At 30.2% G+C, this 23,170-nt stretch overlaps 4 protein-coding genes across 9 annotated transcripts; 1 reads left to right on the top strand and 3 right to left on the bottom strand.

Annotated features, from left to right (window-relative positions):
• Positions 1-226: 226 nt before the first annotated feature.
• On the bottom strand, positions 227-2,352 carry LOC131668452 (probable dolichyl pyrophosphate Glc1Man9GlcNAc2 alpha-1,3-glucosyltransferase). Its single transcript, XM_058942633.1, has 7 exons — positions 2,116-2,352; positions 1,775-2,047; positions 1,537-1,705; positions 1,263-1,472; positions 945-1,184; positions 728-873; positions 227-649 (listed from the first exon to the last, which is right to left on the bottom strand). Exons 1-7 carry the CDS (start codon positions 2,256-2,258, stop codon positions 247-249), a joined length of 1,584 nt encoding a protein of 527 aa, XP_058798616.1. The 5' UTR covers positions 2,259-2,352; the 3' UTR covers positions 227-246.
• Positions 2,353-3,216: 864 nt separating this feature from the next.
• LOC131668451 (centromere-associated protein E-like) lies at positions 3,217-13,781 on the bottom strand. The gene is made up of 10 exons (XM_058942632.1): positions 13,631-13,781; positions 13,058-13,526; positions 11,940-12,973; positions 9,747-11,867; positions 8,434-9,695; positions 5,070-8,342; positions 4,418-5,008; positions 3,692-4,345; positions 3,445-3,615; positions 3,217-3,370 (listed from the first exon to the last, which is right to left on the bottom strand). Exons 1-10 carry the CDS (start codon positions 13,779-13,781, stop codon positions 3,233-3,235), a joined length of 9,864 nt encoding a protein of 3,287 aa, XP_058798615.1. The 3' UTR covers positions 3,217-3,232.
• A 562-nt stretch (positions 13,782-14,343) lies between these two features.
• Positions 14,344-17,025, bottom strand: LOC131668528 (zinc finger matrin-type protein 3-like). 2 transcript variants are annotated; one of them, XM_058942799.1, is made up of 9 exons: positions 16,953-17,025; positions 16,614-16,828; positions 16,223-16,534; positions 16,070-16,143; positions 15,844-15,999; positions 15,668-15,762; positions 15,101-15,399; positions 14,961-15,017; positions 14,344-14,631 (listed from the first exon to the last, which is right to left on the bottom strand). In XM_058942799.1, exons 2-9 carry the CDS (start codon positions 16,666-16,668, stop codon positions 14,486-14,488), a joined length of 1,194 nt encoding a protein of 397 aa, XP_058798782.1. In that variant the 5' UTR covers positions 16,669-16,828; positions 16,953-17,025; the 3' UTR covers positions 14,344-14,485. The 2 variants fall into 2 exon arrangements, with proteins under 2 accessions (XP_058798782.1, XP_058798783.1); XM_058942800.1 differs by having other exon boundaries at positions 16,911-16,984.
• Positions 17,026-17,925: 900 nt separating this feature from the next.
• Positions 17,926-22,941, top strand: LOC131668529 (ras-related C3 botulinum toxin substrate 1). 5 transcript variants are annotated; one of them, XM_058942803.1, is made up of 4 exons: positions 17,926-18,064; positions 18,623-18,748; positions 19,109-19,445; positions 19,524-22,941. In XM_058942803.1, the coding sequence occupies exons 2-4, from the start codon at positions 18,633-18,635 to the stop codon at positions 19,656-19,658; spliced, it is 588 nt and encodes a 195-aa protein (XP_058798786.1). In that variant the 5' UTR covers positions 17,926-18,064; positions 18,623-18,632; the 3' UTR covers positions 19,659-22,941. The 5 variants fall into 5 exon arrangements, with proteins under 5 accessions (XP_058798786.1, XP_058798787.1, XP_058798788.1 ...); XM_058942804.1 differs by lacking the exon at positions 17,926-18,064 and adding an exon at positions 18,065-18,154; XM_058942805.1 differs by lacking the exon at positions 17,926-18,064 and adding an exon at positions 18,140-18,221.
• Positions 22,942-23,170: the final 229 nt, after the last annotated feature.

Below are 23,170 nucleotides of genomic sequence, written 5' to 3'. Positions count from 1 at the left end.
TGTCGCGGGATTTTGGAGCGTGTGTAACATGCGGCATAGACGTTTTACGCTTAGGTAGTAAACACACTCATATTCCAAGTTTGAAAAAAATTAAAATCATTAGATATCGGTTTTCTATAGTCAACTTATAATAAATGAAGTATGAATTAATTGAAATACGTCAGGCTACAAAGATTTTTTATAAGTTTATTTTTACAAAACATATTTACATTGATTATCTTTCAATCAATCTTATTAATATTATGTTTATCTAATTTTTTTTTGTTTATTGTTTGTCTTTTTATTATCATGCAGATATTCATAATAATAAATAAGGTATGAGTAGCTAACTCCAAGTGCACAGTAAATAGATGTTAATGCTAATGGTAAAAATGGTAATTTATCACCGAAAATTATCTTATGAATTACAATGTCATACAATGTAATCAGAGGAAGAGCTGCTATATAAGATAATTCATAGTCAGGTAAAATTGTTGATTTAAATTGTTCTTGCAGTAGAGATGCAAGCATAATCAAATACGTGAACCACAAAACAAATTTTAATCCTGATAGTTCTATTGGATACAATAGAGGAAAAAGTGATGTATGGCCTGCTGAGCTTAGTAGAGTAAATACCCTACTATCTTTTGCATCAGTTGCAGCAAGAATACTGTCAATCAATTATATAAAATTATTGTTTATTTATTCTATACAACACTTTCTGTTGACAATTGAATTAATTTCTTACCATAATGGTATGATAGCAGTAAGAATAGCTTTTTCATGTACATGCCAACCAAACAGAAATGAACTCAGTCCACACAAAACAATACATCTTACGAATTTTTTTGACAAATACTTATTTTTAGAAAAAATTAAATTCCATAAAGCTGGCTGTAAATAAAATATTTCATTAAAATAAGAACAGCAAGAATTTTAATGAGAAAAATAAGGTAATTTCTTACAATCATGGATATAAACGTGATGAGAAACGTGGTGAATGGTGTTGGTGTTGGGAGAATTGTGAAAGAATCCTCTTGCACCAAACCACCAGTCATTGAACCTATTTTAATGTTATCTAACCATCCTAATTTTTTCCATATCACAATCAATAATTTGTCAACACCTGCATATAGACTCCATGCATTAGCAGCCCAATATGAATGCAGCAATCCCCTTTTGAAAGGAAATAATCTAGACAAAACCTATTGATGTTAAACTTATTGTGTCATATTTAGTTATTTCTATATAAAGACCATGGTAAAAATTATGTTGAAATATACCTGTGGTAATTGACTCATAAATGGCCCAAAAGACAGGAATGTTATGAAAATCACAATTATACTTAATTTTACTAGTCTAAACACAAAATATCTATTTTTGAAACAATAGCTTTTTAAGAGCCAAACACCAAATGCTGGTGCAACATACAAATAGAGATGTTTCAAATTCAACAATATTGTAAAAAATATAGCTCCAAGTAAAACTTCATTCTGTAAAATATTGTTGTAATAATATAATGATAGACTTTATATATAGCAATTAAAAACAAATTACCTCTGTGTTTATTTTAGCTGCTTTTGCTATCGATATAAGTAATATGCCGAGAAGAAACCCATTGTACTGAAAGTGTATGTGATCAATAACAAGCAATCCTATATTACACAGAGAAAACAATGCCAGCATTAAAAAGCTTTGATTAGTTTTACAAAAAGTGTAACCTGCTCTAAAATAAACAGTTTGTAAGATTTACATAAATTAAAATTTATATTAATTTTAGGTGTTGTGTTCTTACTCTCTTACACCGAAAACATAAACTATATCCATAAAAATGACAGTTGAACGTTGAAATAACTTTGTTTTGTGAGAGGCATAGTTAAAATTGTCAATTTTCAACATGTTTGGATCAACATAATAAGCTACTGTGCTCAACGCATACTCGAACCAAGCAAAGAATGGTGGGTAGTCTAATGTCCATTGTGATTTATTATTTGTATACCATTCGGTTACCGCTAAACTGTGAGTGATTGCTAGCCAATTTCTATGAACTTCAAAATCTGTAGAATGGCTAAAATTGAATAAAGAATGCAATTTTTATAAAATACGAGGAACTAAAATTATTAACGTTGTACCTACTATGTTGGGATTAAAAGAGCTTTGATGCACGTGATTAGAATGAAAATCATAATTAAAACTTTATCACAATATATTTTATCTATTCCTACAGGTGTAGTTTTATGAATATCACATTTCTTTAATAGATTTGGCATTTTGAACATTAAAAAAAAATATTTTTTAGGTTAGAAAACTGGTTAGTTTAACTACGCGGTCATAAAATGCTGCTTCATCCACCAGACCACCACACGATAATACCAGATAATAAGTTCTGTGTGTATAACATTAATTCACGATCGCGGCGACAGAGCCGGCACTTAGCACTGCAAACGCGTTAGAAGATTAACATGTAATTAGTATTCAACTTCGATAAATATTACTGCATATAATTAAAAAGTTTTCTGAACCTATATTTATTTATTTATCAAAGTTTATAAAAAGTAAATGCTAAAATTGGAATTGTTAAATATATCTTACTCACATATAATACATAAATATCGGTATAAAAATATTTCAGGCACTTTCAGATGTACATATATACTGTCATTCAATAAATTCAAAAATTGGCATGTACACTCCATTTTAAGAAAACGACTTTTATATAAAATTATTCCTTAAATAAATGGTTTACTTTATAAACCATGGCACTTTCTGTAACAATAATACATTTCAATATCTTATAAGCTTTAAAATACGACTAAGGTACACAAATATATTTAAATAAAAAATTATTATTTGTTAAATGTCATACACACATAAATAACGGCATGTATTATAATTGTCAGAAGTATAATTTAGAAAAAATTTCTTTTTTACACATATTTTGCACCGAAATTATACAAGACGGCTACTATACTATAACGTTACAAAACAGTACAAAATATTTTTTACATTTATAGCACTCCACTTGTTTTATATATGTACAACAATACTATATACCTAGACCAGCAGAGCTCTGATAACTCAATAAATACGATCAGTTTTAGCACATCCATATGAATTTGTAATGGACGATTTGTCTTTATCATAACCTAGGCATAAGTCTTAATTTTTTTTAAATATACACAGACGCTATTTTTCGAAATGAATACAAATCCAAACAGTTAAAAAAATCTTATCGATAGGTATCCTTTGTTAATTAACTAGTCGTCGATATTCTTATTCCTTCGAGCACTTTCACGCGTTCCTCCAGCTCTTTTATTTTTTTCGCTCGGTTCCTACAGAGGTCTTTCATCATAATCTTTTCTTTTTCCAATTTTTGAAGCTTCAAGTGGTCCTGAAGATTTAAAGTTATGATTAATAATAATTATAAATCGCTACAAATATAATTTTTACACTATTTAAACGTACTTCGACCATTCCGCTACCGACTCCAGTCAAAGAAAATTTATGCTCTGGATTAGCTTGAACAGATTGGTCCCTCTTGTTTAGTTTTTTATGTCTACATACGTGGCATTCACGAGAACTGTCTTGCATTAAAGCCCTTTGTAATTTTTTATTTTCTAGCTTCAATTCAGCATACTAAAATAATGAAAAAAATACATATGATTAACTGAATCCCCTACGGTGATTGAAGCTACTCAATATTTTGACTTACTTTGGAGTTGGCAGCTAGAAGATTTTCTTTCAATTCATTGCATTTCATTTGGTAAGGAAAGTTTTCAGCTTGCAGTTGAAGTTCGAGCTGAGTTATTTTACTGTTACGTGACACCAGATCAATTGACATCTCTCGAATGCGATTCCTTAAATCACTACAAGTTTTGCATTCCTCGATTATTGTTGTTATATTCGGTGGAGTTGGCGTAGAGGAAGGTGATTCGATGTCAGTAATATCTCTCTCATTATCGAGGTCGAGATTTCTGTTTTGATTGTAAACGTCACTTCTTCTGCGGCGCCTTCTACCCCTTTGAGTATTCGGACTATTGCTCTTTGAACTGTTACGGCTTGAGTTTTTGGCTTCAAGTTCTCCGATAACACTATTAAGATCTTCGATTCTGCATATTAGTTTTTCTTTTTCTAAATTCAATCGAACAACTTCATTTTGCAATTTCGTATAATTAAGTTCTGTTACTCTTAGATCGATTTTCAATTTTTCGTTTTCATCTTCTAGTATTATCACTTTTTCAATACTTCCACTAGAAGATCCTGTTATCAACCGATCTCGGAGCTCTGCAATCTCATTTTCTTGTTTTTGAATGAGGTCTGACATTTCTTCTGCTTCCTCATCAAGTTCCTTGTTTTTATTTTCAAGCTGTCAAAAATATTAATATTATCAATTTAATTTTCTTATAAATTACATTTTCATAAAAATAAAAAAATTTACCTGTAATTGTTCCTTCTGACACTTTTCAAGTTCTAGTAGTAACCTATCTCTTTCAAGCACTAACGCTTTGTATGCCTCGTCTTTTTGAACAGCTATGTTGCGTTTGATATACTCACACTCGTCCACAAGAATTGAAATCCTTTGTTCAAGTATAACTTTCTCCCTTTTAATAGTTTCCAGCTCAATATTAAGCGTAGTTTTTTCCTTTCTGTAATTGGTTAAATCGATGTTATATTCTGTTAACTTTTGATCTTTGTCAGCAAGCAACATATTCTTTTCTTGAATATCGTGCTTGAGACTATTGATCTCGCGTAAAAGCAATTCATATTTTTCACGAAGTTCTTGCAAGTGCTCATTGTTGTACTTTTCTCTTAAAGAATCCAAAGACATTCGAGTGGTATTGAGTTCTTGCTCAAGTAGTCCAATTTGTGCTTGCGCCTCTGTTAACTCCAGTTGAACTTGAGACTTTGATTCTTGCAGTTCTTTAATGCGATTATAAGAACCTTCAAGATGGTTTTTGAGTGATCTATTTTCATCTTGAAGTTCTTGCATTTCGTTTTCTACTCGAACTTTACTTGTGCTGTTCCTTACCTATTAACAAGATAAATTGAGCATATAATTGTTGAAAATTGAATGAAAATAGTTCAATTACCTTCCGTTGAAGATTAGCATTATTTCTCTCAAGTTCAGCACAGCGATCCTTGAATTCCTCGATGGTTGTGCATAAGGCTGTATTCTTGTTTTTCAATTCTGCAAGCTGCTTACTCAGTCCAGCCGACTTGATCTCTTCGTCAGATAATTTGTCTTGCAACATATCCAGTTGTTTCTTATTTTCTAATTTCATATTATGAATATCCTCCTTGTATTTTTCTATGGCGGCTTTACGATCAGCTATCTGAGTATGCAAACTTTCGAATTCCGGCTTCATTGTTTCAACTTTGGTTTTATACTCCGTTAACAAGTCGCATTTAATTTTCATGAGGTTTGTTATTTCTTCAATATTTTTATTTTTTTCTAAAACTTCAGCTTGAACGATCTGGTTTGCTTCTTCCATGTTTTGTATTGTTTGCTCTAACTTCATAATTTTTCTCATTGTTTCTGACACTTCCTGATTTTTTATATTGATAGTATTCTTGAAATGTTCAATTTCAAGATCCTGACCTTCTACAGTACTTCGAAGATCTTCGTTTACAGATTTGTAAGACTCGAGTTGGATAATGTGTTCTTTTACAGCACGTTCATATTTTTCTTTTTCGTGTCTCAATCTATCTTCCAATTCTTGTTCTTTAGTTCTTGCCAATTTTTCTTTCTCTAGAGCAGCAGTGATAACGTTATCTCGATCGCTATTAGATTTGGATTTTTTATCCAACTCAATCTGCAGGGAATTAATTTCAGACTCTAAACTGATAATATTATTATGCAACTGTTGATTCTCGTACTGTGCTTCCTTTAAATTCTCTTCTAATCGACGTACTTCATCTTCGAAACGCCTATTCTTACGTTCTTGTTCCGTCAAATCTACCTGAAGTTTTTCGAGATCAGTTTCCAATGTTTTAGCCCAATTATTGGCTTTGTTAGCAGCATCATCACTTTGTTGATATTCTTCTTTTAATTTTTTAACATTTTTTTCGTGATCTTCATATAATTTTTTAACAATCTCTCCTTCTTTGGTCATAATAGTAGTCAAAAATATAAGGAACATGTCAGTAACTGATTTATTTGACAATTCTTTTAATTCATCAAAAGACAAATTAACCAAGCTCTTCATTTCTTTAAGCATTCGTACTTTTGCCGTATCTATTTCTTCCTTAAGCTTCTCTTCCAAATAATTGTTGCTATTCTTCTTTATTTGTTGTATCGAGTCTTCAAGTTTTTGTAACTCATTTTTTAACTCAATATTTTCTTTTTTATAAGCGTTTGCACGTGCATTACATTCTTCCAGTTCCCCTTTGAATCTTTCTTCGGCTTTGCTGAGGATACTTTCAAGCTCTGATTTCTCTTTCAACAGACTTTCTAACTGAACTTCAATCTCTAATTTATAAGCTTGAAACTCTTTTTCCGATGCACTCGCAGTTTCGACTTTTTTGTATAAAATTGACAAATCTTCTTCCAGAAGCTTCACCTTCTCTTCGTACTGTATCGAATTTCCCTTTAGAGTTTCGTTTTCTTTCTTCAATTCTTCGTTTAACAACTTAAGCGATTCTATTTCTTCTTCAAATTTAACGTGTTCTTGTCTTACTTTGTTGACTATGTCATCAGTATTAGCATTGGATTTTTTAAGTTCTCGCAAATCTTTGGTAACATCGTCCAATTTATTATGCAATGCTTGAACTCTTGAAATTTTACGAGACGGTGTATTTAATTTTGAGCGTCTAGTATCTGATTTCTCACAGAGTAATGAATTACTGTCCAATTGCAAATTTTCCAACTCTTTACATTTCTCTTTGTATTGATTCGACAATTCGTTATGGTTTTCTTTAACTTCCTCAAGTTCATTTTGTAAGTTTTTAACTTTACCTTCTAAAACAGTAACATTCATTCCATCGTAAATACTACTGTTATGTGTCGAATCCAAGTAATTCATGCTCGCCTCAAAGTCTTCTTTAGCTTTGGCTTTCAATACTTCCACATCAGCACTCTTCTGCTCGAATTTTTTCTGGACATCAATAAGCTTTGTGCTAAGTTCTTTTACTTGAAGTTTCAACTCTCTTCGACTTTCATTAAGTTCTTTCAAATGAATGCATTGAGAGCAAGCAGTCAATTTCAGTTCACCAAGTTTCTTATTAAGAGAGGTTAAATGATCTACTTGTTCCTGAAGTAATTTGACTTTTTTATTGAGATTATCCACGTTTAGAATATTGCTATTTGCTTCAGAAGAGGATAAATCTAGCGGCGCTAAGGGTACGTTCGTAGTTTTATCGTGAGATGAGCTTGTAGATTGATTTAGCTCATTGCTAATATCTAACATGAGATTTGATGACAAATTAGCATTTTCTCGGACTAATTGAGCTTGTTTAGATTTCACCTCAATTAACTCATTTATCAATCGCATGTTTTCTTGTTTCAAAAATTCAAAATCACTATTATTAGAATACTCGCTTGACTGTTGAACTTTGTAAAATTCTAATTGTTGGTTCAAAATTTCTACAGTTTCTTTCAATTTATCACATTCCTCGATATGATCTGTTAAATCACTGGATAAGTCAATATTTTCTTTTTCTAAAGACTGTAATTTTTCGATTAATTCGTCACACTTGTCTTTGTATATGCACTCATGATCATAGAGTTGTACTTTACTTTCTTTTACTTTTTCAAGCTCTTCAATTTTATCCATTAAATTAGTTGACAAAGCAATGTTTTCTTCGTTTAATTTTCTGATTTCTTCTTGGTACTCTCCGATCTTCTGTTTCATTACATCATCACTAATGACAGGCGAAATGGCTCGAACATTATCAAACTGTTCAGTGAGCAATGCCAACTCACTTTTCAGTGATGTCTTTTCTTCTGACACCGAGCTGAGGCGTGTTGACAATGCATCAATTTCTCTTTGGAAATTGCTGACAACTTGATTACGACTTTCTCTTTCTTCGGATAATTGCTTTGACATGTCCATGTTTTCATTGGTCAATATATCGATTGTTTGTTGTAGTTGTCCAAGAGTTTGCTTAAAATCGCTTAAAACTCTTTGAATTTCCTCAGTTTCGTGAATCTTTTTCTGAAGATCTAAGCGTAATCTTGCATTATCTTTTTCTAAAACAACTTTGAATTTATTGAGCTCCTCCAAAGTGAGCGACTCATTATCAAGTTTGTACAACGAAACCGAAGTAGCAGATATAGATAAATCTTCACATTTACTCATGTTTTTATTGCATTCTGACATTACTGAAATATTGGACGCTTTCTCAGATATAGATATATGATTTGTCTAAAATGAAATTCATAATTATTCAGAATATTATTTCCACAAAAAGCAATAAATAATTTCAATATAAAGAAAAAAGTAATCGTATTCTTACCATAGTAGCGTCTATATTAGTAGATATATTAGAGACATCTTTGCTTTCGTCAAATCCAATACCTGTAAAATTTTGAGCAAAAGACTGTCCAACTTCCATGTTATCAAAATAGGTCTGATTAGCAAATATACTACTTGATTCTAATTCATTTTTATTAATTTGTGCTTTAGCAAAATCATTTACTTTTGAGCTGTCGCGAACTAATTCTGTTTCTTCTACGGTAACACAAGATGGTTTGACAAAGTTATCTGCATCCAACAAATTAGCTTCAACTTCTTTTGTTGTATCTGTTTTACTCATGTTAGATTTTATATTTGGACTTGTTGTAGAATCTGCTACACTCATATTACACTTACTAAGAGTTCCGGAAACGTTCAATGCATTTATTGACGAATTAATTTTTCTATTGGCTTCAAATAATTTTGCAAGATGTTTTAATTCTTCATTTTCAGATTTTAATTTCTCAACAAGATTCTTCAAATTGGCTGTATTTTCTTCGAAATCATGTTTTAAAGTCTTAGCTAAACCAGCATCAACCTTTTCTTTTAATTCGTTTCGTTCTAGTAAAACCGTTTCAAGTTTTTGTTCAAGTTCCGATACTTTACTGTTAAATGATTGTTGCATATCTACCATTTCTTCTGTTTTTCTATCTATGCATTTTTGTAACTCAGAATTCAAAGACTCCAGTTCTCGCAGGTCTGTGATCTTTGAATTCAATTCTTTCTCAAAGAACGAAATTGTTTCTTCTGACTTTGAGTTTGTATTTGCAACAAAACTTGTCAAATCATTAATCTGTTGCTTCAATATCTCAATTTCATCTTGATAATTCTTTATTTTGTTATTGGACATTTCTAACTCTTCAGCTATTTTCTCGTTATCATAATAAAGATCTTTTTCAGTTTGAATTTCTTGATTTTCTGTTTGCTTTGGTGCATTGATAGAATAACGACATTGTCGTAATTTTTTCAATTCTTTCTCTAACTCTTCTTGAACTTGTTGCCGTTTCGTTATTTCAAATGTTTTTTCATAGACTATTGCTAATAACTTTGAAACTTCATCATCTTTATCTTCATCTACATGCATCATTTGGTCATCAGCAATTTCAAAATTTTGTGTCGAATGAGGTTTAGCTAAAATCATTTGAGCACTCGTTGCTCTCAGTCGCTCAATCTCCGTCTCCAACTCTTGCTCAATTTGTTTGCAATGACTGATTTCGTGATCTTTCTCTTCTATCAGTGTTGAAAGCCTTGAAATTTCATCAGCTTGATTTGAAAAAATATCGAAGAATTCATTAAACTGACTATCTGTTTGACTTTCTGTAGAAGATTGCTCGATTTCTTTTGTATTTAAACTTTGCATTAATTTTTCAATTTTCTCTTTCATATGTTGTTCAAGTTGTTTGTATTGCTTAATTTCAATTGTTTTATGATGAATCAAATCCTGTTGATTTAATATTTTCTTATCTTTTTCTTCTAGTAATTTTATTTCTTTATCATACACGCTTTCTGTTTGGAACTCTATGAATGCTGGCTTTATTTGTATAATTTTATCTAAATGATCTTGCAATTGTTGAATTTCTTTTTCGGATTTTTCCTGTTCATGTTTGTATTTTTCAATATCTGTATTTTGTGATTGAACAATTTCAGTCATCTCAAGAACTCTATTGTCAATAATTTCATTCATAATAATTTCTGTCATATTCTCAGATGATTGAGTTTTTTTTAGTTGTTCTTTCAATTGTTCTATTTCTATTAGCAGTTCTTCTTCAGATTGCTTGTAATTTTCAATTTCAGAAGACTTTAGTTGAATGATTTCTAACAATTTTGATATTTCACTATCTTTATTTTTATGTAAATCGAATGGATCATTAGCAGTCTGAATATTTTCATTTTTGTTCTTTTCTTGTTCATCACTATCTTTCAAACAATGTTGTAATTTTTCTATTAGCATATTTGCTTTTACTTCAGATTGTTTGCAACATGTAATTTCAAGAGACTGCTCTTTAATTATATCTTCTAATCTACAAATTTGACTACCTTTGTCAGAATCAATCTTGATGTTATTATCTTCTTGGTCCAAGTTGAAATGGAATGTTTGAGTTGAATATTGTTGATCAGTTTTTGCATCTAGTACTGCAATTTCTAATTGTTTTATTTCTTTCCTCAACTGTTCATGAACCTGCTTGCAATTTATAATTTCAACGTCTTTCTCCTTAACCAACTTTGATAGTTTCAGAATGTCAGAATGTTCATTTTGATTAACTACAATATTGTTACTATTTTCAGGTTGCAATTCTTCCACTGTTTGACATTCTTGAGATGTTTTATCAATCTTTGTGAAAGCATCCAAACATTTTTGCAGGTCTTCAATTTTATGTTTCATTTCCATTTCTATCTGTTGATGATGAGTTATACAAAGAGTTTTTTCTTGAATTATTGCATCCAGTTGAGACATTTGATTTTCTACTTGACTATCAGACTCAGGAAATTTTTCAGTTTGGCATTCTGTAGATTGTAAATCAATATTAACTACTTTATTTAGAGACTCTTGTAAACATTCATTTTCTATTTTTATTTCTTTTTCAAATTTACGTAGTTTTGTAATTTCGTTCGTTTTCTCTTCAATCATTTCATTTAACCGTGCTATTTCAGCATCTCTATCAAAATGAGCATCAGTAGTTATATTTAGTTTGAAAGAAACATCAGTTCCTTTTTCTGTTACTATTTCAAGTGCACTTTCATTTGTAGATTTGTTCATTTCATCCACTACTCTTTCTAACTTAACCATCTTTTCTTTCAAATTAGCTAGCTCTGTATCTTTCTGTAACAAGTTTGCCATAAGACAATCAGTATCATTAGCGAGATTTTTAATACGCATATTAGCTTCCTTCAACTTATTTGATTCATCAGCTAACTTATTTTGTAATTCATTATTTTCAGTAGCTAATAATTCATTTTGTGACTTAATTTGTTCTAATTCTTGAAGACATTCATTGTATTCAAAGCTTAATTTCTTTTCTAAAGATGTTAACTGTTGTTCATTTTTCAGAGAGGTAAGCAAATTTAAAAGATATTTAAGTTCACTGAGAATATCAATTTCACCTTTTTCTTCACTAAATATCTTCGGTTTCCATAATTCTAGAATATTTGGAACTTTGGTACTTAGATGGTAGATACAACTTAGTGACAATGTTGCCTGTTCTTCTAGCTCTGTCTGGTATATACTATATTTTTCAAGCCTTTTATGGAGTGTCTCAATTTGATTTTCCAAAAATATTTTTTCTGCTGGTGATTCAAAATTTGACTCTTCAGCAAATGCTTGTTTTTCTAAAATACAAAACTCACGAAGAGCTTCATATTCCGCCATAGTATAACTAAGTTTTTCTCTTAATACAGATTTTGGAGTACCAGGAGATGATTCTAGTTTTGTATCAGCTGAAACATGATAAATGTTTACAACTTAATTAATGAAAAATATTTGAAATGTATTGATTAATATAGCAGTACCTTGATTGAACTTTCCATCTGTTATTGACATATCACTCCAATAACTTCCACTGCTGAGTCTATGAATTTCAACATCATCTTGAAATTTCACTCGATTTCCTAATCTTTGTGCAATTTTGTTAACATTATTTACAGAATCTGTGATACTGTTAGTTTCTTCCTCGCGTTCTTTGGCAACTTTTATTAATTCCAGTTCAAAATCAGTAAATTCTGTTTCAAATGACTCTTCATTAAAGTTGACTGTTTGAATAATACTTTTTCTTTTATTGTAATTGTTGGCTTTTTCTATAGACTTTGATTTAGATTCAGGACTGACAGTAACAACTTCTTCAATAGTAGGCAAACTTTTTGGTAACAAACTAAATCGAGAACTTAGTCCTCTGTCTCCAGCCCATGTACGTCTTCGCTTTGACTTAGGAATTTTTGAAACAACATCATCTTTTGTAGCACTATTTGCAGAAATGAGACCATTTTTCAGTAACTCGATTCGTTCTTCTAATAACTGATTTAATCTATCTTTTTCTTGAAGTTTGGATTCCATTTCTTGCACTTCTGCTACAAAATTTCCAGTTTTTATTTTATCAAGTTCCTCTGTTAATTTAGCAAGTTGTTTTTTATATCGTTTCAAAAGTGCTGCATCTGACATGACTTCATTTAATTGTGGTTTGTTCTTTACACTTTTGGCTCTCGAAGCAAACCACAAAGTGCATTGAGTTTCCTCAAAAGCTGCTGGTGTTACAGCACAAATAATTGTTGTCATAGCATTACCTCCTAAAGATGCTTGTAATAATCTTGTCAGCTTACTGTCTCTAAAATTTACATACTTTGTATATTCCGCTGATTCACTGAGTTGTTTTATAACAAGGCCTAAGGTAGAGAGTGACATGTTAATATGAGTTCCTTCTTTAAATCTTTCTCCTGTCGCATTTGTTTGACTTATTCGCTCTGAACCTGCAAGGTCTACTAAATTCAACTGTGAAACTTGAATGGCTCCATCAGAATCACTACTCATATCTCTACTTTCAATTGTTATTCTATAAATATGTAAGTACAAAATTAAAATATATAATTGGCAACAGCAAGTGACCTATTTCAAGAAGACAAATAATGTAAATTACCTGAATATTGTATGACTCCTACTACTTCTCTCGTTCATATCAGTTTCACCAATTCTACGGTTCTTGTCACCTTTTTTCATAACTGCCATAATAGCATCTGGACTACTGGCAATTTCCTCCTTACACTTGAGCACTTGTACAAGACCATTGTTATCTTCTCGAAGCTTAAGATCTACTGTGTTTGTATCCAGCAGGTCATTAACTTTTTCATTATATATTTCTAAGTAAGATACTCTTAAAAGGAACTCTCTGCCACACGTTTCAGCAATGGAATCAAACATGTGTTCTACAGCCATAGGAATCACTCCAGGTTCAGTTTCAGTACCTAACATTGTGTAAGTCTTTCCAGAACTTGTTTGACCATATGCAAATACAGTACCATTGAAACCTTTGACTGCAGCATCAACAATTGGCTTAACAACAGTTTCAAATACATCGTTATTTGTTTTGTCAGGGTCAAATATGTGATCTAAACATGAAAAAAAAACATTAAGACGTCACTGAATGATCAGGTGAAATGTGATGACTTTGAAACCACAGTAACAATTTTAATATTAAACAATTAAGGCTTACCAAACTGAAACCCCTTTTCACCGCGCTTTTTCTCGGGATCTGTAGGAACCAATACGTTATCAACTACGGTCCATTGGATTTGAAGATTTTCGTCCTTTTCCCTTTTGATCAAAGGTCGAACCTTTATCGCCACTTGGATACTATCCGACATATTGGCAACGTTTACACTCGATAATCACAATTTGCAGGGACAATCACATAATTTTAACGCGAAAAATATTGATTAAACCTAACCGTTAAACAAAGGATATCGGGATATTCTGTGTCGTAGTGCCAGACGTACGCCGGATTTTTCAACCCTCGAGTACTTTTCCGTTATGATTTGAATTCTCATAGGGGATTGGTCAATTTGCTGACGTTGCATTTGTTTGAATTGTGACAGCGTTGGTAATTTTTCAGTTTGCTTAAGTACTGTTTAAGCCAAGCAATCACATGAAAGACATTTACAATAGCTGAAATATCTTTTTTCTTGTGTAAGTTAATTAAGGATCGCTAAATATTTATTAGTAATTACTGACATTACTTTCTGCATTTTGATAACATTTAACTTTCGTTCCTGCTATATATACTATAGCGTGACAGTGGCGACAGCTATTTATTGCTACCGCCTAAATTTGAAAATTTAATATTTTCTGTACGTAACAGTTTCGTAGAAATACTTTTACTTAACTTTTTAAATATTAAAATTTTTGTATTTGTTTTACTTTGTTTTAATATATATTTTTTTAAATAAACATATACGATCCAGAGTACGTACATAGTAAATAATTTAGTTAATATTAAATAATAAATCAGCAGACGTTAAATTTGACTTAAGACTTATTGAGTAAATCAAAATTAAATTGGTTGAATAATTTATTTTTTCTTAGACTTATTACTTGCTACAGGTTGTTCAGCTGATTTGGGACTAACTTTATTCCTATGTTTCTTACTCTCCATATGTTGACCAAATGTTATTTCAGAGTTCAAAGACATGTTGCAAGGTGCACAATAATACTGTCCTGTAACAAAAATTTTAAAAAATAAAAATGAAGATTAATTCTTTTACTGGTCGAGAACAACTTTTTTAACCAATTTAAACGACACCAGACATATATACACTTATTGCATAAATATATGCATAATAAAATAGGAGTGTTATTAAAAGTTAAAGAATTAATACTTATTCTAGGTTATATTTATAAAAGAAATAACGCGAAAAATATGTTTGAAGTAAATATATCGATCATAGGCACACAAATGAAAAATTTTGTGATTGTAATGAATATATCCTTATAACTTATAGATTCGCTAGAAGATTATTATATTATTTGAGAATGCACTAACGTACCTGATGGTGTTCTATAAATGGAATAATCTATATTATTTGAAGAGGCTAATCCTGTTTCTGGTATTGCAAACAACAATTAGAAAATTTTTATTATAATTTATTGATTAATGTTTTTCATTTAACCGTAAAAATTTGTTTACCTTCATCTGTAAGTGGTAAACCAAGTTGTTTCATCATTTTTATATGTTTTGCTCCTCGTTTGTGAGTATCTAATTGATCCTGACGATTGGCAGAAATTCCACAAATTTCACAGCGAAGGGGGGTTGGAATGGGGATTGGAACTTGACAATACTGAGGAACAGGTGGAATGACTATCGGTACTGGCAAAGGTTCAGATACTACTGGCAGAACTTCAGATTGAGGTTGAAATGCTGTACCTATTCCAAAACGACCAGTTGGATCCTCTGGAATTTTTGACTGAACTTTCTTTGCTGCTATTCTGAAAATAAATGAAATTAGCTTTTAAATTACAAATTTCTTTAATATTACATTAATTGTGATGATAAATTAATATAAATATTGTTTAAAACTTTTAATACTATGAGGACATAAAAATTCTCTTAATTAAGAACTATATATTAATCACTAATATTGAATGTATACTTTGTAACACTAAATAGAATGATTGAAAATACTTTTTAATTGTTTATTGTAAATAAATATGCTTCCATATTTATTAAATTAAATAACTTCCTTTTAATACATACTTTTGGTCAAGTGCTCCAAAAGCAGCTTTCAAATGCTTTTTACCAGAATAATGCTGACTTGCATCTGTTTGAGAAGTAAACCAAATCTTGCAAATCTAAAATTAAAACAATCATTATAAGTTTTAAGAAAACTTTTGTTCCATAAAAGCAATTAATTTAAAATTTTGTTAAATTACTTCACAATAGGTGGTCCAGTCATTAGACGCTGTTGTACTTGATACTTGAGTTTCTTCAAGTTTCATTTTCTTTGCACTTTGATTAAGATACATAGAGACTTTTTTCTGGTGTGGTTTACCTTGATAATGTAGTCTTGCTTGTACTGTTGAATTCATCTAAAAATAATAAAAGTATGTAAATAATGAAGGAAGTAGAGTTATCTATAGGATAAAAATATAAACTCACTACTGCATTGCATAAATCACATTTTAATGGTTTCATTAATGCGGACAATTCTTTTTGAGCATTAGCAACTTTTTCTAAATCAATCGTTAAATTTCAAAATTTAATAATTAAAAATGTAAAAGCAATGTCAAAAATAATATATAGATATTTTACCTGCATCAACTTTAGCATCGATAACTTCAACTTTTCTCTTAAAATATTTAACTTTTGGTTTACCGACTGGATCTTTCTCTTGAGCAGCTTGCAATGCTGCTTTATATGCAGATTCATACCACTGTGTATAGACTTCAGTATTATCAGCTTCCGCTGGTATCCACCATGGTTGATTAGTATTAAATGGGGATGGTATTGTTTGATTAGCCTGAGAATCTTTTTTTCGATTAGATTGATGGCTCTCTTTTGAGATACTTTCTGATGGATTAACAGAAATTCTTGGAGGTGGAGGTGGTAGTATTTGTTCTAAGCCTGTATAAAAAGTAAAATATTGCTTTTATTGACCTTGATATTCAAATACAGAAATCTTGTTTATTATAATTTTATTCACCAGGTATATCAGGATTTTTTATTTTATCTAATACTTTAGATTGATGTTTTTTCATTTTCTTATTGACCGTCTGTATATCAATTAAACAAAATTACGATTTTTTTATAATAGTATAATTTTTTTAAAAATAGTAGCAAAAAATTGCTGATAGATATATTTTTATCTCGACTGCTCGTTGTGTTTATGTTCTATCAATTCAAGGCTCGTAACTGTGACTGCAAAACAAAAATGTTACCGATATATATATATATCTTCAACATTTAAACGGAATGATTTCAAACTGAATTATTGAATTACTTAAATGTTAATTTTAAAAAACTTATATTTAATTATTATTACTTCAGTTAAGTTACACCAGAAGTACACTATGTGTAATGTGTTACAAGAGGTTATTCGAATGCACGGATCCAAGTTATATATAGCTATATATGTTAGCTACTGAATATAGATATTAGTGACATATCAAAGATTAAAATTAGTTATGCAGACGGCAAACTAGCTGTATAATACTTAATACCGTAACTGCACACTAATTTCACATTTCCCGGTTCCAACATAACTTTCGTTAAAATTGGTATACTTTCTTTTTTGTAATACAAAATACAAATATCATTATTACGGGCTAACAAGCCAGATCTTAATTTTTCAAAATTGATTTACAGCACTTCGTTTATTGATGGTAAATTATTGCTACCTATGGTAGTCGCGCTATATAAAATTAATTAATAATTGTAGCTACAAATAATCTAATACTAAGATGAATATGATTAAATTATCATTTATGGATTTACTACATAATTTAAAATCATACGTTTTCCGATTAAATGAAGTATTAAATGTTTTTGTCGATAGAAACGTGATAATATTCTGTCAGAAGAAGAAATTAGTTTTACCTATTAGTTTTTAAATTAGTTTTTATGTTATTATAAATATTTATTTATTCATTAATTAATTGCTGCAACCTCATACTGGCAACTAATTTATTAAGTTCATGTTATTTTAAAAAATAATTTAAAAAATGTTATCATATATACAGTAATACAGTACAGTAATACTAGCATATTCGTTTCATATATTTGGTAAGCTTAATATTTGGTGTACCGCCATGGGCAAGAGCGATATAGGCGAGAATTGACACTGCTTACTGCTGTGTGAGTGATTTCCTAAAAAGAAACACGACTTGCGGCGCCCCCATCCCCCTTCGCGCAGTGCTGCTGCCATGCGTGTCTCTCTCTCTTTCTCTCTCTCTCTCTCGCCCTCTCTCTCTCTCTCTCTCTCTCTCTCGCATACACATCTTTAGGTATACGGTGTATGTGCATATATGTGCTCCGACGGTGTAGACGACCTTTTCGGGCCGTGTCTCTCGAAATAGGAAAAATAAAAAGGAAAGACGACGGCGGCGGCGACAGCGGAAGGAAGCGAGGAAAATAGAGAAGTAGTGTGCAGTCACGGTAAGTTTCTTCACTTGGATGTAACAACGTCGTATATATTGTATTTCTAAAAGGCGAAGAAGTAGAGAGTCAGAGGAAAAATTCATAGGCGTATGTGTAGTGTGATAGATTATGTTATTGACTCGTAGCAGCATGAGTAGCAATCTGCATCATTGAAGTGTGTAATTTTTGTTCGTGTTCGCGCGCCTCCTTATTTCGTCGATTAAACGTCACAGGCCTTTTAATTGAGTCAACACCCGCTCTGTTGCTAGCTAGCACATACGCTTACTTCCGTTCTGAACGACCATCAATTATGGCTTTGTAATTGACAATGTTAATTCTTTTTTGAGGGATTATGGGTATTCCTTTTTCCTTTCCTATCCTATAAGTGTTGGAGCAACAATAAGTGATTATTGTCTTGTTTTATTAAAGTGTACTCAAAGTTTATTTATTTCAGATATTCTTTTATGATTCAAAATTTAAAGTAAATTGATTTTACATAGACTCTCAAAAGATTTAAATGAGGTTTAAAAGTCTTTTTGCTGTCGTTGTAACATAACCAAGTGTATTAATTTCCAGAAACAGCACCATGAGTTCAGGTAGACCAATAAAATGTGTCGTTGTTGGAGATGGCACAGTTGGAAAAACCTGTATGCTGATCTCATATACAACTGACAGTTTTCCAGGAGAATACGTACCTACAGTGTGAGTACTTTTTATAAATGCTTACAAATTTACTTGCTAAAATCATAAATGTCAAATCATGATAAATGTCTATTAATAGTTTTGTAAAGTAGGCCATTTAAATACTCACAGGAAGCAATTAATTCAACTCTTTTTGCTTATCTTTCTACCTTTATAAATAAGCTAGAAAAGTCTCATAAATCTTTCATAATGGCTTTAGTACCTTTCATATAATTAATGCTACTTTGAAGTTTATTTACTGAATTAAATATGTAGCAGAGTACTTGTTTGTATATTTTATCTGTCATGTTATATTTGTAGGATTTAGTTATGAAAGCTTTTAATTCTTATCACATTTATAAGATATATTCTTTATTCTAGTTTTGATAATTATTCAGCACCAATGGTAGTAGATGGAATTCCAGTAAGTCTAGGACTGTGGGATACAGCAGGTCAAGAAGATTATGATAGACTCAGACCACTTTCATATCCACAAACAGATGTATTTCTCATTTGTTTTTCTGTGACAAGTCCATCATCATTTGAAAATGTCACCAGCAAATGGTACCCTGAAATCAAACATCATTGTCCAGATGCACCAATGATACTTGTGGGGACAAAAATTGATTTACGAGATGATCGTGAAACACTGACTGCATTGGCCGAACAAGGACTTAGTGCCATCAAACGAGAACAAGGCCAGAAGTTAGCTAATAAGGTTATTTTGCAATATTTTCAAATATATAGTTTTATACTTTATATCAGTTTCGTAATTAGAATTCACTTATTTATGCAGATAAGGGCAGTAAAATATATGGAATGTTCTGCATTGACACAACGTGGCTTGAAGCAGGTCTTCGATGAAGCTGTTCGCGCAGTACTTCGACCTGAACCACAGAAACGCCGACAACGAAGGTGCGATTTGTTGTAAACTCAATGATTTAAGGCTGATAAACAGGTTAGGAAAAAGAACTATCAAAAAGCCAGATAATTTTAACGAACATTTACAAACTTTAAGTTAACTACAGAGGAGGGCACTAACTTTTGAAAACTAATAACTTTCTATTAATTTTACTGTTAAAATAATAATTTACAATTAAATCTTTACTACTTTAATTATTAGAAATTTTTTAGTAATAGGATATCGCTAATGGTACCAAACACATCAAATTTGTCTATGGCAATCGATCCACTATACAATATTTTAATGCTTTCAAATTTTTTTACAATTATTAATAATTTATTATAGTAAACTCTTTAAATATGTCAATATTACAATTTTCGTGCTCTGCGAAAAGTTCTCAGTTTTCACATTAAAAAATAAGGATTTGTTCTTATTTTTCTATTTATGAAACACAAGGTAGAAATAATAAATTTTATTTGAAAATCATGATTGGTCAGTGCTCTGACTATTACGCTTACTAAGGAATTTTCTTATATTGCAACCAATACTGCCATATATGTTCATACGTAATAAAATCTTAAAAAATATGCCATAAACAAAACTTAAATAAAAAGCTAACTTCTAGTTCTTCTGTATTCTAATTTTTGGAAATCGAAGGTTTAATGTTTTATCGATGAAACAAACCTAGATAATATTTTATCAGATAAATCTCTTAACACTATTTTAAATGTTTTAAGCACTGACGCATTACTAATTAAAAAATAATCCAAGTATTACATTAAAAAGAGATGTTGAAAATTATTTTTTGTATGAAGACAAAAGCATTAAGTATGATAAAATGTGAAAGTAAAAAAATAAACAAATTCGTTATTTGAATACATTGTCAATTGACAATTGATGGACGATGTCACATGGGTGTTAGTGTACAGTCCTTTACCTCATTACATTAAAAATCACTTATAATCAAAAGGAAGATGCAAAAAATATATGTATATGATCTATTGTTACTGTTACAATAAACAAATAAGACATCAAATTCAGTCTTAAAATTAAATTAAAATCTGGCAAATTTGAATATTCATAACTGTACTACTTATTTTCTAAATGAGAAAAAAAGTAATTATTTCCAAAATATATAAATGAATGTTAAGCTTAAATTACTTACTAATGTCTAAAAAACACTAAAAATACAGAATAATTTTAAGAATGAATTGTCCATGTCATAAATCAAGTAGTCCAATACAAATTTTTAATATAAAGCAGGGAATGACTAACCCATAAAACCTTCAAAATAAATTTAATACTGTATCAAAAATTAAAAAAATCAATCAGTAATATATTTAACCGCGTAATATTAAAGATAATTAAAACCTAATAAAAATGGAAAAGATTGAATAGTATAATTTTTTGGAAATGACTAGGATGATGCTGAACGAATATTCCTCAATTTTGTATTAAGGAGGTTTATGAAAGAAAAAAGAATTGGGTGAAAAGTGTGCCATACGCTTTCCAATCACGAATAATTACAAAAAATGAAATAACCATTAGCGTGCTATTAGCATTACATGTGCTAGTGCTACGTTAATTTGAGTGTATAATTACGAATAGGTTGTGGAAAAGCATAGAATTTCAAGCAGACAAACAAGAGGAAAATTTGCGTCAAATAAAATAATGTCTTGATAACGATAAATAGAGTAACTAACGCTAGTTAGATGTATATAATGTAGTATAGAAACCAAAAAGCAGAGAAACCCTTTATATATTTGACATCAAAAATACCTATTCATTTATATTTTCATTTATATCTGTGCGGCATTTAACAAAGCTGTTTAGCTTTGCATTAACTATATAATTAAAGAATAGCACAACTTATATAAAGCGACTGATTTTTCTTGAAACTTTTTGATACCTTTTACCCGAGAAAAGAAAAAAACTTTTTTAACAATGATGAAAAAAATTGTAAAGCGAGCAGCTACTTAGTTTGTAAGCATAGTTCTTAAGTATTCAGCCATTGGCTCCAATTAAATTGATTATCATTATAGGTTTAATTTTTGCGACATATCTGTAACAGTTTGAAGTAATTACAGCAATTGTCGATCAGCCTTTGTAATTGAAAAAGTAATTATTGGCACAGTATGTGAAAATGCTAGAGTTAACTGAAAAAAAATCACTTGTGCAAGAAATTTGGATTCCTCATAATTATTGTTATAAACGAGTAAAAATATCCATAAATAGCTAAGAAATCTCGAAAAATAACCCTAATTATCATCATGTATTTAATCGTTTATGATAGAGCAAAAAAATTACTTAATATGGAGTTGCTGTAAACCAAAGTTCTTTTATAATCTTTATTACGTTTATTTTATCCTTTGTATAATGCGCTGCCACAGATTATTCCATGTATAAAACTGTCGATTGTAAGATAATCTAGTCACCAAAAAAATCTATTTCTGATCATTTTTTACACGTACTGGTTTTTGCGCAAACAAGACGATTATGTAAAAGAGAACGTCGGTGATATTCTAGAAAAGGTTGATGAAGATAAATTGATATTCAAATTTCAGTTTTAACGGCTATAAACTCATGTTTGTTATAAAAAAGAGAACGTACATTTTTTAATGTGTCACAAAGTAACTCAAATAACAATCAGAGAATACTCTAATTTATCGACGTTTTCTGTAAATAAAAGAAAATGAATCGAAAAATTAATTACTTTTAAGTATAATATCTGTAAATTTCTAAGTCTATTTATTAAGACTAATGAAAAATTTTAAATTCAACGAAACTAATCGTAAGTTTACTTCGTCATTGGCGGCCTATATTATGACTTATTGTGTGCAAACTAAATTTTTAATAAAAAAAAGTTTTTTTTCGGCTAATTTTGAGTATGTATTATATGTCTTTATATTTTTAAGCGATTGTCAATATCTGACTATTTTTTTATGACTTTAATTGAGGCATATAACTCTGAATTGATATTTCCATTGTTTTTGGTAAAATGAAGTGAATAAGTTAATAATTTGTTCAACTATTTAATGCATGTAAATTCGAACAATATTTATACTTATAACAAATGTATGTATATTGCTTTGTATGATTTTTGATACAATGTAAACAATTCATTTCTATGTCTATTCACAAAAACAGAAAAAATGTTTTACTTAAAAAAGATTAATTTTTTACGATGAAACGACAGTGCGATTAATCGTGTTTGTGAAGTACATGTTTATTACATAAAACTTAAGAAGCATTTATTTTTTATTTCAAGTGTACTTTCGAAGAAATTTCATTTAAATAAACACTGAACGGATATAACTGTACACAAAAAATGTTTGATTCTTATTATCCCTACTCTTGGCATGTTCTTCCATTTTAAAAATCTTATCTTTTTATTGAGATTAAATTTTGTTCTTATAAGTGAATATTAAATAATAGAGAACAAATAACGTAGGATATTTCATATTTTTCTTCGACATCGGTTGATATGCCAATCAAATTTATACCTATACCTTCATGTCTATTTCTTTTGGTTACCGTTT

Source organism: Phymastichus coffea, unplaced genomic scaffold (assembly GCF_024137745.1).
Source record: "Phymastichus coffea isolate CEN01 unplaced genomic scaffold, Cenicafe_Pcof_1.1 PCOF00078, whole genome shotgun sequence".
In the NCBI taxonomy this organism is placed as follows: domain Eukaryota; kingdom Metazoa; phylum Arthropoda; class Insecta; order Hymenoptera; family Eulophidae; genus Phymastichus; species Phymastichus coffea.
The sequence above is the reverse complement of the archived record's forward strand: the minus strand, read 5'-3'. Positions and strand labels throughout refer to the sequence as shown.